Source organism: Camelus dromedarius, chromosome 4 (assembly GCF_036321535.1).
Source record: "Camelus dromedarius isolate mCamDro1 chromosome 4, mCamDro1.pat, whole genome shotgun sequence".
Taxonomy (NCBI): domain Eukaryota; kingdom Metazoa; phylum Chordata; class Mammalia; order Artiodactyla; family Camelidae; genus Camelus; species Camelus dromedarius.
The window spans coordinates 50,596,296-50,610,293 of NC_087439.1; the positions used below are offsets into that span (position 1 = coordinate 50,596,296).

Below are 13,998 nucleotides of genomic sequence, written 5' to 3' on the forward strand. Positions count from 1 at the left end.
ATGTTAAGAACCAGATACAAAAGAACATACTAAATATATTTACGCAAAAAACAGTAAAGAGGTGCACACTTTATTGTTAAAAGCATTAAAAAAAACAAGGAAATGTATATCATAAAACTCAGGACAGCGGTTACCTTTGGCAGGTAGAGAGGGTGAAATGATTGGGAGAGGACATAAAGGGGACTTCTGGGGCGCTGGCAAAGTTCTAATTTTCAACCTAAATGGAAGTTACATGGGTATTTGATCTATGATAATTTATGCTTTGGTTTACTTTTCTCCGTTGTATTTCATAATAAAAATATATAAAAATGCAAGAATTCCTTTGTTCAAGGATCACTCATAATGAAATGTGATGAAATGAAAGTAATTAAAATCAGTGCAATAAAGAAGTGTGGTGCTTTTTTTAGGAGTTTATTTCACTTTTTTGTGCCTCATATTATAAGAGATGTTATAAACACAAATAACGGCTACTCCATTTAAATTCTGTCATGGGTTCACCCCTTGATTCTGTGCATGTGATCTGCCCTCCACAGGAATCCACGTTATTAAGGGCCAAGTATACCAGAACTCAGAGGAATAGGTTCGTGGAGATGGCCTTTCTGAATGTGATATTCACTGAGGTTTTGCTTTTGGTGCAAATCATAAGCATCTCAATGGACCATGCTTTGTGTGAAACATTCGTTCCTCTTAGGTAGCATGAAATAAGTATCATGAATTAAGTATCCAGGCACTCTGTTTGGGCTTTGCTCTTGTAAGGAGAGGGGTTATGAAACCCTTCATCAAGGCCATCTACATTTATTCCACTTACAAATTTTACATGATTGCAAGCAAATGTGCTAATTGGTATTTTAATTCTGTTCTAGAAACATCAGAAAGAGTGTGAGAAGCTCAAAGGGTAGAGTTGCTGAACTCTCAAACTTGAGGAGCCTTTCTCCTTAGGGCACTCAGCAATTTACTCCTCCTGCCTCCTTTTTTTCACTCCTAGTCTATTTGAAATAGCCAGTGTTTAGAAGGAGCAGCTAAATAGGAATGGGACTCAGTGATTCTGTAGATAGGCTGAATATTTAATACTGAACTATCTAAGATTTGGAGATCAGGCATGCAAATCAAGTCTTCCTCACCATTGCCTGATTTTTTTCAGAACTATTAAGTAATTATTTTGCATCAGTCTAACTCCTGAAATGTCTTAATTTTTTTCACACTGCCTGTGTTGGCAAGAAGGTGGCTATTCAGAAAGGAGGTGAGTTCATTGAGCTTAGAATGCTTATGGCAACCCTTTCTCTTACAATTCCCAAGACTTATTTTTAAATTGCATGTTATGCAAAAAGGAACTTTACTTATGTTTGATGTCTATAGGCTTATAAAAGCCTATCTAATCGATTGACTGAAAACGGTTATGGAGCACTGTCCTGAGATGCCCCTAATTTCACCAAGTGCCATTCTCCAGAAATGAAGCCAACATTTTGTAGATAAATGAGAAGTCTTAAGAACAGTTTTTGGGTAATTTTATCTATAGCAGCAGAAAAACTTTGCCACCATTAGGGGAAAGGAAGGGCACAGTAGCCAGTAACAACAGAAAAAGAACCTAGGTTGCAACTCAGCATTAGCATTTATTAGCTGCATGCCCTTGGGCAACGCAGTGTCTCTGAGCTTCAGTTTTTTCATCTGTAAAATGGAGATTACTTACTTGAGATCTAGCAGTAAGCACTGTGCCACCCACGAAGCAGGCAATGAGAAAATTTGCTCTATTTACTCTAATGGTTACAGGCAACAAGAGTCAGCTTTGAGTTACTTTAATGCCCACGGAGGGAGAGGGAGCAGAGGTGGAGCAGTAGGAGCTCATTCGGGAAAAGGATGGCGTTGGTTCGCTCGTCAGGTCCCCAGCACAGCTCATGTCTCCTGCTCCGAAGCCTCTGCTCCCGAAAGCTACTCCAGGGGCTCAGGCAACACCCGAGGGCACCAGCCACGGCACTAGAACACCTTGCAGTTTGGCTCCTGGTCTAGCCCAACCCGGGCCTGGCCAATCCCGGGACTGCTCAAACTCACCTGCCTGACAGGTGCCGGCGGTCCGGGGCGTGACCGCAGGGGACTGGCGGGCGCAGTGGGCGGGAGCTGAGAAAAATGAAGCTCCAGGCGCATGGCACACACCGCCCAGTCGCCGCGGTGGCTGCCGGGATGCGCCGCAGCGAATGGTCGCGCCGGGCGCAGCTCTGAGTGACCTTTCACCCGCGCCCAGCGGTCCCAGGCGGCGGCATAAGGCGGAAGCCATGGCGGAGGCGGCGGCTGCGGCGGGCGGGACCGGCGCGGGCGCGGGCTCCGGGTCTGCAGCGGACCGGGACCGGGCCCCGGAGCGGGACCGCGCCGGGCGAAGGCTGAGAGTTCTGTCCGGCCATCTGCTGGGCCGGCCCCAGGAGGCTCTGAGTACCAATGAGTGCAAAGCGCGGAGAGCCGCGGCGGCGACCGCGGCGGCGCCCACTGCCACTCCCGCCGCGCAGGAGTCGGGTACCATCCCCAAGAAGCGGTGAGTAGCGGCTCTGCGGAGCGAGCTGGCGGCGAGGGACCAGGCTGGGCCTGTGCTGCCGAAGGGCAGTAGCGAGGTGGGAAGGGAGGTGACACGGGTGGGCGGAAGGCAGCTTGGTCCCTGAAAGTGCGGACCCGTCTTTCTTTGGAGAGAGTGAATAAGACCCTGGACTCAGGAAGGGGGCAGGATGGAATGCTGGATTTTGGTCACTATTTTAGAGTAATAGACCCGAGGAACTCTTACTGGGGAAGGCTTTAAGAGGACCCCTTTTCTTGGATTCTTAATACCAGGAATTCATTCTCTATTTGGAATGAATATTTTGGGGGCAAAGGTTTTGGAATAAAAAGAAGGGGTTCTATTATGACCCTCCAAGGAAATTTAAGTTTGTACCAAATGATGGATCTCTTCAAACTCACGCAAGCCTGTATGCGGGGAGAACTGATGCTGGCTGGTTTCTGTGGTGTAGTTTTCCGCTTGCTTAGGGGAAGGAGGTCTTTGAAGGAGGAAACTGAGGTGTGGATAAAAGCTATAAACTGCAGACGCTTGTTAGGGATTTAGGGTGTAGTGGTAGCTACTGAACGCTGGTGTAACCAGAAGATGAAAGATCCTTGTCTGTAGATGAGGAGGTACATAAGCCTTTTTTTTTTTTTGAAGACATCTTGACTTCCAACTTTTTGGAGAAGTGTTAAGTTCTGATGGAAGCTACTAGGAAAAACTATTTTCTGAGATGTGGCTTTGTCAGCGTGGATAAACTTTGAAAGTGAAAAGAACATTGCTAATGTTTACTGTGTACTTTGAATGAAGTTGTGGTAAATCTATGATTCCTTTTACTTCTCTCCAAACTATGAAGTAGGTGCAGTTGTATCTCATTTTACAAATGTAGAAGCCTGCTGTAGGCTTGGCAAGTTAAATTTTGAAAGCCCACGAAGTTAAGTTCAGGGCCAAGTTCTTAAGCCATCCTGCTTCTGATGAATTCATTAGTTCAACGTTCATGAGTCCTTCCCCTGCTACGTACACACTACACTAGGAATACAGAGATTTTAAAATGTAGTTTTTACTCTTAAGGAACTGATAATCTAGTAAGGTAAATTTCTAATACAGTGTAATTAGAATCTCAGGTGATAACAGTAGCAAAAACTCACTTAACCCAGTTTTGGGTATTTATTTGTTACAGTGAAGGCTTTCCAAAGTAAATCTTGAAGTTTGTGTTGGAAGTAGCCTGCCAAAGGAGAATAGTGTTCTCGGCAGATAAACAGTGTGTTCACGGGTCAATCAGTGAGTGATAGATTAGGGAACTGCTGAGAGTTAAGTGTGACAGGAGAGGGTAAGAATGACTTGGGATGAGGATTGGAGAGGCTGGTCTTGTTAGCAGGACTTTACGTCGGGTAAAGCATGATTACATTTACCTTTTAGAAAGGGCGCACTGGGGACTGAGTTGAAGGTTTAAGCAGTTGAGCTTATGATTTCTGGGAACATAAGACTTGAGTTTGAATTTCTACTGCACAATTCCAGCTACATGACCTTGGGCAAGTCACTTAACTTCTCTCAGAGCTTTAGTCCCTTTGTGAAAATGAGAACGATAATTCCCGCTTTGCAGTGTTATTGTGAGAATTGAAAAATACAGAGTTAAGTAAAGAAGAGGTTAGTGCATTGCTGATTACATAACCCCTCAACAAAAGGTAGATGCAGTTTTCATTGAGTCCAAAGTCAGCGAGACCAATTAGGAGACCATTATCCTGATGACAGATGTTGTGATTGTGAGCTAAGGCGTAATATTGCAAATGCGCAATCTGTTTGAAAAAATATTAGGAGGTAAAATTTCCATAACTTGGTTGCTGAGTGGTGGGGGAGGAAGGAATCAAGGATCACATCTTGGCCTCTGGTTTCATTTGAAGTTATATTAGCTGTGATTGAATTTAAAACTTTTTGTAACTTTCCTAATGGCTTAATGTATATGTATGTCTATTCATTTGTATTCATTTGTATGTCTATTCTATGCATCTTTATGATTGTACATCTATATGTAGGTTCACAATCTCAGAACTAAGTAGGTTGGGCAAGTGTTCCTTAAGGTTGGGTTTAGAGGCCTTTGTCTATAGCATTCAGAGAAAAATAGTAATGTTTGAAAGGCACATTGAGGTAATGGATGAGACTTCCCATGGCTGACAGTGACTGGTCTGGGAGGCCTTCTGTGGCTGCTCCATGGACTGAAGGCACAATGGTAACACATTGGTGGCATAGATTATAACAGGTAGAAAGCTCTGGTCTTTAATTCAGGTGTGGCTAGTGGTAAAATCTAGTCCTGTACAACTATTTTGAAATTTGAATTAAAATATGAGGGAACACAAAAGCTTGTATTAGGTGGAACATCAAAACAATCCTCACAGAGTGATCTACTTAATATATTGTTCATGGGGAACCCAGGTGTCCCTTCTACTTCCTATTGTTTAACTGGGCTTGAGTTTGCCAGCAGCAGAGCTGAGCCTAAAGGGAAGGCAAACGATGGAGCAAGAAGGAGCCAGCATGTATATCTAGTAAAGTGTGAATGTGACTATATGCCGTTATTTTGAAATTGTTTGGTGATGTGTGTTATTTGTATAACTCCTTCTCTTTTATTACCTTGGATGATGTTATTGGTTGTAATTGTTTTATCTTATGGCTGGTTGTCGTCATGGAATTGGAGGAGTGACTTCTTGAAACTTCATGTTTTCATTCCTCTTATAGGGTATAGTCATGTACATGTTAATTATACACAACATTTGTAGAGTAGTTGCTTTATGACAGATATTGTCTTAGGTACTGGAGGCAAAGAGATGACTAATATTCTTTGGCTTCAAAGAATTCATAATCTAGCAAGGGAGATACACATTCTAGTACATTTTGAGTAGAGCTAATGTAGATACAGGTACAGATGTATCATGAAGGAAAGAGTCAGGTCAAGGGAAGATTTCTGGAAATGGTTTTAAAATATGGATGATAGCGTGGCAGGTTGATTGGATGGTGAGGAGAGTTTGTATTCCAGGCAAAAGTTAGAGCGTTATGGCAAAGCAGAAGGGCGTGAAAGTGCATATTGTATTTAGGTAAGTAAAGAATTCAGTATTGGTAGCGGTGGGAGTAAAGTGAACAGAGGAGGGCACTTGCAGGTCATGGAGGCCCTTGGCCTGTACGTCATCAGTCCATTCATTCTTTCACTCATTTGTGTGTGACTGTTTGAGAACTTACTATGTAACATATAGCAGTGAACAAAATCTCTCCCCTTATGGACTTACATTCTATCCAACTCTAGTTGGAGTAGAGAGAGTGAACCGGCAAGTAATACAGTGTGTCAGATGATGATAAATATAATGAAAAAAAGAATGAAGCGTGATAGGAGGCTAGGTGATGGAGAACCCTTGAAGGAATTAAGCGGGGAAGAGACATGATCAGTTTGGGATTGGGTTTGGATTTGAGAGAAATGACTTCACCTGCAGTGTTAAGAATGGATTGGAAGAAGGTTGATGATGGTTATAGGAAAACTCATTAGGGGAGGCTGTTGTAGCCAATCAGGTGAGCAGTAAGGAAGGATTAAACCAAGAAGGTGGCCATGAGAATAAAGAGGAAAGGATTAATTTGAGTTTTGGAAGTCAGTGCACTAGGTGATGTTTAAAACCTGTTACCTTGTCACATGGTCTCCTATGAGTTTGTTCTAATTACGTCTATCCAGGAACATATATTCTCATTATTTGAAGTTGCTGAGCCAAATTTTGAGGATGATGGTTTACTTTTGGACCTTCGTTTTGCTTTACATGCATGTTATTCCGTGAACAATTTCTTTTTGATCTTGCTTCTGAATGCAGTTTTAGATTCCAATAAAATCATAGTAAATATCAATTAAATATGTGACTTTTTATGCTTTGGTTTTGGATGTTTTTCTGTTTTTTTGAAAAGTCATTATGATGTTATGAAAAAGAGAAGAAAAAAATCCCTTGTTGATATGTCCCTCTTATACTGAAACCACTTTCCGAGTTGTGATTTTGGCTCCAACCTTACAGTTTAGAACTGTTCTTTGGCAATTTTTACAGAGGTTATAAATTCTTCTTGTTCATATCAAAAGAATATCTGATTAAGAATGCTACTAATTACTTAATTTACTTGCTTATGTTGTCATTTATACACACCATTCTTTAAAAAATAATTATTATTTAACATCTACCAGAAACCTTGGTAGATATTTTCTAGAAGGAAAAACCTGAGTTAACCTCTTGTAAATGTGTCCCAGGAGGGCATCCTGAAACCTGTAAAAGCTTATGCATTTCTGCAGAAAAGTTATTTGCACAAGTGACCTGACTTATGATTTAACACCATTTGGCAAAATTAGAGCTTATTATAGTAGTTACACTGAATGAAATACTTAGCCTACTTTGAGTTCCTAGCTAGGAATTCTAGTAGTAGTAGTAATAGGAATTTTAATTTGACTAAGTCCTAATGTACCAGGCACCCTACTGAGGTTTTTATGTACATTATTTCATTTAATTTTCACAGCAGCTCTGAAAAAGAGGTGACACTATATGTATGTTCAGATGAGGAAGTAGAGGCTTAGAATGGTTAATTTGTCTAAGATCATACAACTATGAAGTCAGAGACAGCATTTCATCTCTGATCTGTCTTACTCAAGAGGCCATGTTTCTTCCCCTACACGGTATTATTGCACTTGATGTTGTTCTCTAGGGGGAAATTATCTATTTGGTAATCATCAGGCTGTTTTCTTTGTCATCCAAGTTTCAAACCTTTTGTGGTTAAATAGATCATGATCGTATACAGTGTCATAATTATGAGGACATACTGTACTTATTAAGTAAATTATAAAATATACACTCCTCTCAAAATGAAACTCATAATTTAAGAAAATATGATGCATGGTTTAAAAAGATGGACCAGTCTATTTCCTTTTGTGAGTGAGTTTTGCTGTTTGACTTGTGAGAGAAGACAGTGTTGAGAATAAAAGGGAAAGAGGAGGAGGAATGTGGAAGACCCCAGATCAGAGAAGAAAGAAGGAAAAGAGAAGAGTTAATGGAGGATTTACTGCCTGGCTGGAAGTTAACTGTCTTTGGCCTATTAATGAACAAGAAGCCCTGAAGACTTAATCTCATGGTTATTTGATATCATACTTCTCTTATATTACAAGTATCATTTTGAGATGGACCACATCTTCTGTAAGTAAATTTCTTTGTGACGGGAAGTATCTACTATAGAGCCATCTTCCTCTAGTCACTTCATAAAAATATATAGTAATAATTTAAGTGATCTGGTTTTTTTTTAAGCTGCAGAGAAACTAAGTGCTGTTATAGTCAGATGAGATACTTCATGGAACCCTTTAAAAGCAAGGGCTAAGCAAGTATTACTCCTTTCAGTTTTATTTTCTTATAGAGAAGACAACTTCTGTTGAACAGATTAGTATGTTAATTTCAAATCCAAACCAAATCAAAGAATCCTGAGTAGAGTTTATTTTCTTTATTTGTTGGGCTTTAGGGGTAATATTTAATTATACCTTTGTCCCTCATCTGAATTCAGAATCAACTGAGAGGTAAGACATGCAATATAGACAGATGGAATAAAAATATCAGCCTTATTTCTAATAAAGCTGGTTGGAATGTATGGCTTAGATTTGGGCTACCTAATATTTACCCTGAATTAGCTATGCTCAGTCTCAGGTAGTGCTGGACCATAGGAGCCCTCCTCTGCAAGAGCATAGTCAGCTCTGGTGAGCCTCTTACGTGGCACTGAGAGACTAGCGTATAACCTCTCCATAGCCTATAGAATGAGAGAGAGATAAAGGGCCGACCCCAGGTGCGTGGTGCCTCCTCTCAGAAGTCACTAACCAGGTAAGTTACCCTTCCTGTGAGGAAAAAGTGAATGTGTGAGGGTTGGGGAGAGGCCAGGATTGTGACTTTCTGTAGCCCTTCCATGTTGGAAACTGGAGGCTGGAGAATGGAGGTTTTCCTGGAATGTTTTTGGAGAAATTAAGGGCTGAAAACTTTTCACCTGCATCATTGGCATGTGTTATCCCCATTGCCTACTGAATATATTGCAGTTTCCTTGGTAGGGCAGTTAAGGTCCTCCAGCAGGGTCTGTCTAAATCAGCCTTTCCAGGCCTATATCTTATTTTCTTGGTGCCTACTGTGTAAACTACACACCAGAATTATTGCTATTCTTAGAATATAGCTTTCCCTTACCCTTTTCTTTCTTTGGTATGTTAATGTGTCTCAAAGTATAGTACACTGATGGTCCTAAGATAATTTGGGGTGGTACATGGATTAAAAACTTACTTGCATAGTTATAAATTTTTGTATATATAATTATTTTTGGTAAACTTTATTTACTATTACATGATTTATTATATAAGTAAATGCATAAACTATAGTTTACATAAAAGTTAATTACTTTTTACAAAGTGAATACATTCATCTTATCAGTATTTAGGTTAAGAAACAGCATTACCAGTATCCCAGAAGCCCTCTTCATTTTCCTTTCCAGTGCCTCCTCCCACCAGGTTAACCATTGCCTGACTTCTAACACTGTGGTTTGGATTTGCTTCTTTTGAACTTTATATAAGTGGAATCATATAATGGATTCATACAGTGTGTACTTTGTTACAAGTTAGTCATTCATGCAGGCCAGATTCTCTTAAATTTTCTAAGTATTCAAAAGATCAATATTTGCTTACCTTTCTTAAAACAAAAGCATTACATCTGACTTTGATTCTCTTCTTGTATTTGTATATTTAATTCTAAATCTTTCTGTAGTTGAAATATGCTTACTTATTAAGGAAAGCTGTTACCATTCTAGGGAATGCAGTTACTTTTGACAAGGGAGTTTTGTCTTGAGTGAAATTTGGTGCTATAGGCATCATCGTAACACTCGCTAAGAAAAATACTGTATTGTATGTAATATTTGGCCTTGCCAACATATCTCAAGTTACTAACCAGAGACTTGGGCCAGAATGCTGTCTAAATTCGTGTCAGCAACTTTGCTGACAAGTTCTATTTATAGTTGCCATGTCAGCTACCTCCAACCATCAAGTGGGAAGTGTTCATGTATCCCAGGACCTGTAGTTAAATAATATGAATTATTTAATTTTTGTAGTCACAGTTTGTTACTCCCACTCAGATTGATTATGTGGTTAGATTTTGCATTTATTCTTTGAACTTCACAGGATCCAGCATTAGGGATATTAAAATGACTTACTTGAATTCTGTTCTGCTGTCAACTCAAATTTTATAAATCAGCACTGTCCACTAGAACTTTCTGTGTTGATGAAAGTGTTACGTGGTCTATACTGTCCATTATGGTAGCCACTGGTCATATGTGGCCTTTAAGCATTTGAAATATGACTAGTGTGACTGAGGAGCTAAGTTTTAAATTTTATATAATTTTATTTAATTTAAATCTAAATAGGTACACGTGGCTAGTGATACTACTTAGCACAGCTATAGACTGAAACTTAACTCATTATCTATCCTTTCTTGTCCCCAAATGAAGTTACTGTTCTGAGTTTTCTTTAAGTATTAACACCAGTCACCCTTCAACCCTTGATCTTGAACTTCTTTTTTTGGTTCACATTTTTAAAAGTTGAAGTATAATCAACTAATATTAGTTTTTGGTGTACAACATAATGATTTGATATTTTTATACATTACAAAGTGATCACCACAGTAAGTCTGCTTATCATCGGTCATCATAAAAATTATTATTGACTTATATTCCCTAATTTTACATTACATCTCCATAACTTATTTTATAATTGGGAATTTGTACCTCCTAATCTCTCTAACCTAGTTCACTCATTCCCCCTACATTCCTCCTCACTGGCAACCACCAGTTTCTTCTCTGTATTTATGAATTTTACTTTCTCTTTTTTCTGTTTATTTTGTTTTTTAGATTCCACATATAAGTGAGATCAGTACAGTATTTGTCTTTCTCTATCTGATTTATTTCACTTAGCATGATTTCCTCAGGTCCATTCATGTTGTCACAAATGGCAAGATTTCATTCTTTTTTTATGGCAAATAATATTCCTCTGTGTGTATGTGTGTGTGTGTGTGAGAGAGAGAGAGAGAGAGACATCTTCTTTATCCATTCATCTATTGATGGATGCTTAGGTTGCTCCCAAATCTTGGCTATTATAAATAATGCTGCAGTGTACATAGGGGTGCATTTTTTTTTGAATTAGTGTTTTTATTTTGCTCTGAAGAATGCCCAGAAATAGAATTGCTGGATTGTATGGTAGTTGAATTTTTAGTTTTTTGAGGAATCTCAATACTGTCTTCCATAGTGGTCGCACCAATTTACATTCTGCCAACAGTGCACATTCTCAACAACACTTGTTTTTGTTGTCTTTTTGATAATAGCCACTCTGATGGGTGTGATATGATAACTCATTGAGGTTTTGATTTGCATTCATTTCCCTAATGATTAGTGATGTTGAGTATCTTTTCATGTGTCTGTTGGACATCTGTATATCTTCTTTGAAAAAATGTCTGTTCAGATCCTCTGCCAATTTTTAAATGGCATTGTTTGGGGTTTTTTGATGTTGGGTTGTGAATTCTTTGTATATTATGGATATTAATAGCCCTTATCAGATACATTGTTTACAAATATTTTCTCACATTTAGTAGGCAGCCTTTTTGTGCAAAAGTTTTTGTCTGATATAGTTTCATTGGTTTATTTTTGCCTTTGTTTCCCTTGCCTGAGAAGACATACTGAAAAAAGTAATGCTAAAACTGATGTCAAAGAGCATACTGATTATGTTTCTTTTTCCCCCTAGGAGTTTCATGGTTTCAGGTCTTATATTTAAGCCTTTGATACTTAAATTTTGAGTTTATTTTTGTATATGATATGAGAAAGTAGTCCAGGTAGATTCTTTTGCAAGTTGCTATTCAGTTATCCAAACACTCTTTATTTAAGAGGCTGTCTTTTCTCCTGTTGTATATTCTTGCCTCCTTTGTTAGAGATAAATATAGATAAGTTGAACATGTAAGTGGTCTCTCTTGTTTTATTCCATTGATCCAAATGTCTGTTTTTGTGCCAGTACCATACTGTTTTGATTACTGCAGCTTTGCAATATAGTTTGAAATCAGGAAGAGTGATACTTTTGACTTTGTTCTTCCTTTTCAAGATTTGGGATCTTTTGTGTTTTTCATACAAATTATAGAATTATTTGTTCTAGTTCTGTGAAAAATGCTTTTGACATTTTGATGGAGATTGCATTAAATCTGTAGATTGTGTTGGATAGTATGGTCATTTTAACAATATTAATTTTTCCAACTCATGAGCATAGTATATCTTTCCATTTATTTGGGTCTTCTTCAATTTCTTTCATCAGTGTCATAATTTTTAAGAGTACAAGTGTGTTACCTCTTTTATTATATTTATTCCTAGGTAGTTTATCTTTTTGATGTAATTTTAAATGGGATTATTTTTCTTGATTTCTCTCTTTGATAATTCATTATTAGTGTATAGAAATACAACTAATTTCTGTATATTAATTTTGTATCTTGCAACTTTTCTGAATCCATTGATGATTTCTAGTAGTATTTTGGAGGCATCTTTAGAATTTTCTATGTATAGTATTCTGTCATCTGCAAACAGTGACAGTTTTACTTCTTCCCTTTCAATTTGAACTCCTTTGATTTCTTTTTATTGTCTGATTGCTGTCGCTAGGATTTCCAATATTATGTTGAATAAAAGTGGTGAGAGTGGGCATCGTAGTCCTGTTTCTGATGTTAGAGGAATGCTTTCAACTTTTCACCATTGAATATGATGTTAGCTGTGGGTTTGTCATATGTTGCATTTATTATGTTGAGGTATGTTCCCTCTGTACCCACTCTTTTGAGACTTTTTATCATAAATGGATGTTAAATTTTGTCAAAAAGCTTTTTCTGCATCTGTTGAGTTGATTATGATTTTTATTCTTCAGTTTGTTAATGTGGTCTATCATGTAGATGTGTGAATATTGAACCATCCTTGCATCCTTGGGATAAATCCCACTTGATCATGCTGTATGATCTTTTAATGTATTATTGTATTTGGTTTGCTAATATTTTGTTGAGGATTTTTGCATCTATATTCATCAGTGATATTGGCCTGTAATTTTCTTTGTTTGTGGTGTCTTTGTCTGATTTTGCTATCAGGGTGACGCTGGCCTTGTAGAAAGAGTCCAGAAGCATTCCTTCCTCTTAAATTTTTTGGAATAGTTTCAGAAGGATAGGTGTTACTCTTCTTTAAATGTTTGGTGGAATTCACCTTTGAAGCCATCTGATCTTGGACTTTTGTTTGTTGGGAGATTTTTAAAAATTTATTTTATTATTGATGCAATTTCATTACTAGTAACCAGTCTGTTCATAGTTTCTGTTTTTTCCTGATTTAGTCCTGAGACATAGGTTTCTAGGAATTTATCCATTTTTTTCTAGACTGCCCAATTTGTTGGTGTGTAGTTGTTTCTAGTAAATGCTCTATGCTTGGTATTTCTGTGGTTGTTGGTTGTAACTTCTCCTCCTTCATTTCTAATTTTATTTATTTGGGCCCAGTTTTTTTTTCTTAATGAGACTAGCTAAAGTTCTATCAATTTTGTTTATCTTTTCAAGGAACCAGCTCTTAGTTTTATTGATATTTTCTATTGCTTTTTACTCTGTTTCATTTATTTCCACTCTGATCTTTATCATTTATTTTCTTCTACTAATTTGGGGTTTTGTTTGTTCTTTTTGTAGTTTTTTTTTTAAGGTTAGATTGTTTATTTGAGATTTTTCTTATTTCCTGAGGTAAGCAAGTATTGCTATAAATTTTCCTCTTAGAACTACTTTTGCTATGTCTCGTAGATTTTGGATCAGTTTGTTTCTATTTTCATTTGTCTCTAGGTTTTTAAAAATTTCCCCTTTCTTCAGTGACTCATTGATTATTCAGAAGCATGCTGTTTAGACTCCACATGCTTGTGGTTTTTTGCAGTTGTTTTCTTGTAACTACTTTTTAGTCTTATACCATTGTGGTTGGAAAAGATGCTTCATCTGGTTTCAATATTCTTAAACTTATTGAGCCTTGTTTTCTATCCTGGCATGTAATCTATCCTGGAGAATGTTCCATGGACACTTGAAAAGAATGTGTATTCTGCTGCTTTGGAGGAAATGTTCTGTATCTAGCTGTTAATTCAGTCTATTCTGTCATTTAAAGTCAGTGTTTCCTTATTGATTGACTGGATTATCTGTACATTGATGTAAGTGGGGTGTTAAAAGTCCCCTACTATTTTTGTGTTACTGTCAATTTCTCCTTTTATGTTTGTTGATGTTTGCTTTATGTATCTAGGTGCGTATACATTTACAATTCTTATATCTTCTTGTTGGATTGAGCCCTTTATCATTATGTAATGTCCTTCTTTGTCTTGTTACAGTCTTTGTCTTGAAGTCTTATTTTGTCTGATAAAAATATTGCTACCCCACTTTCTTTTC

At 37.8% G+C, this 13,998-nt stretch overlaps 1 protein-coding gene across 1 annotated transcript in view; it reads left to right on the plus strand.

The window, feature by feature from the left end:
• Nucleotides 1-2,252: 2,252 nt before the first annotated feature.
• Nucleotides 2,253-13,998, plus strand: part of AGPS (alkylglycerone phosphate synthase) — a 119,868-nt gene continuing 108,122 nt past the window's right edge. The window contains exon 1 of the mRNA XM_010991217.3: nucleotides 2,253-2,521. Within this exon, the coding sequence (XP_010989519.3) occupies nucleotides 2,268-2,521 (254 nt within the window). The 5' untranslated portion in view covers nucleotides 2,253-2,267. The remainder of the gene's footprint in view (nucleotides 2,522-13,998) is intronic.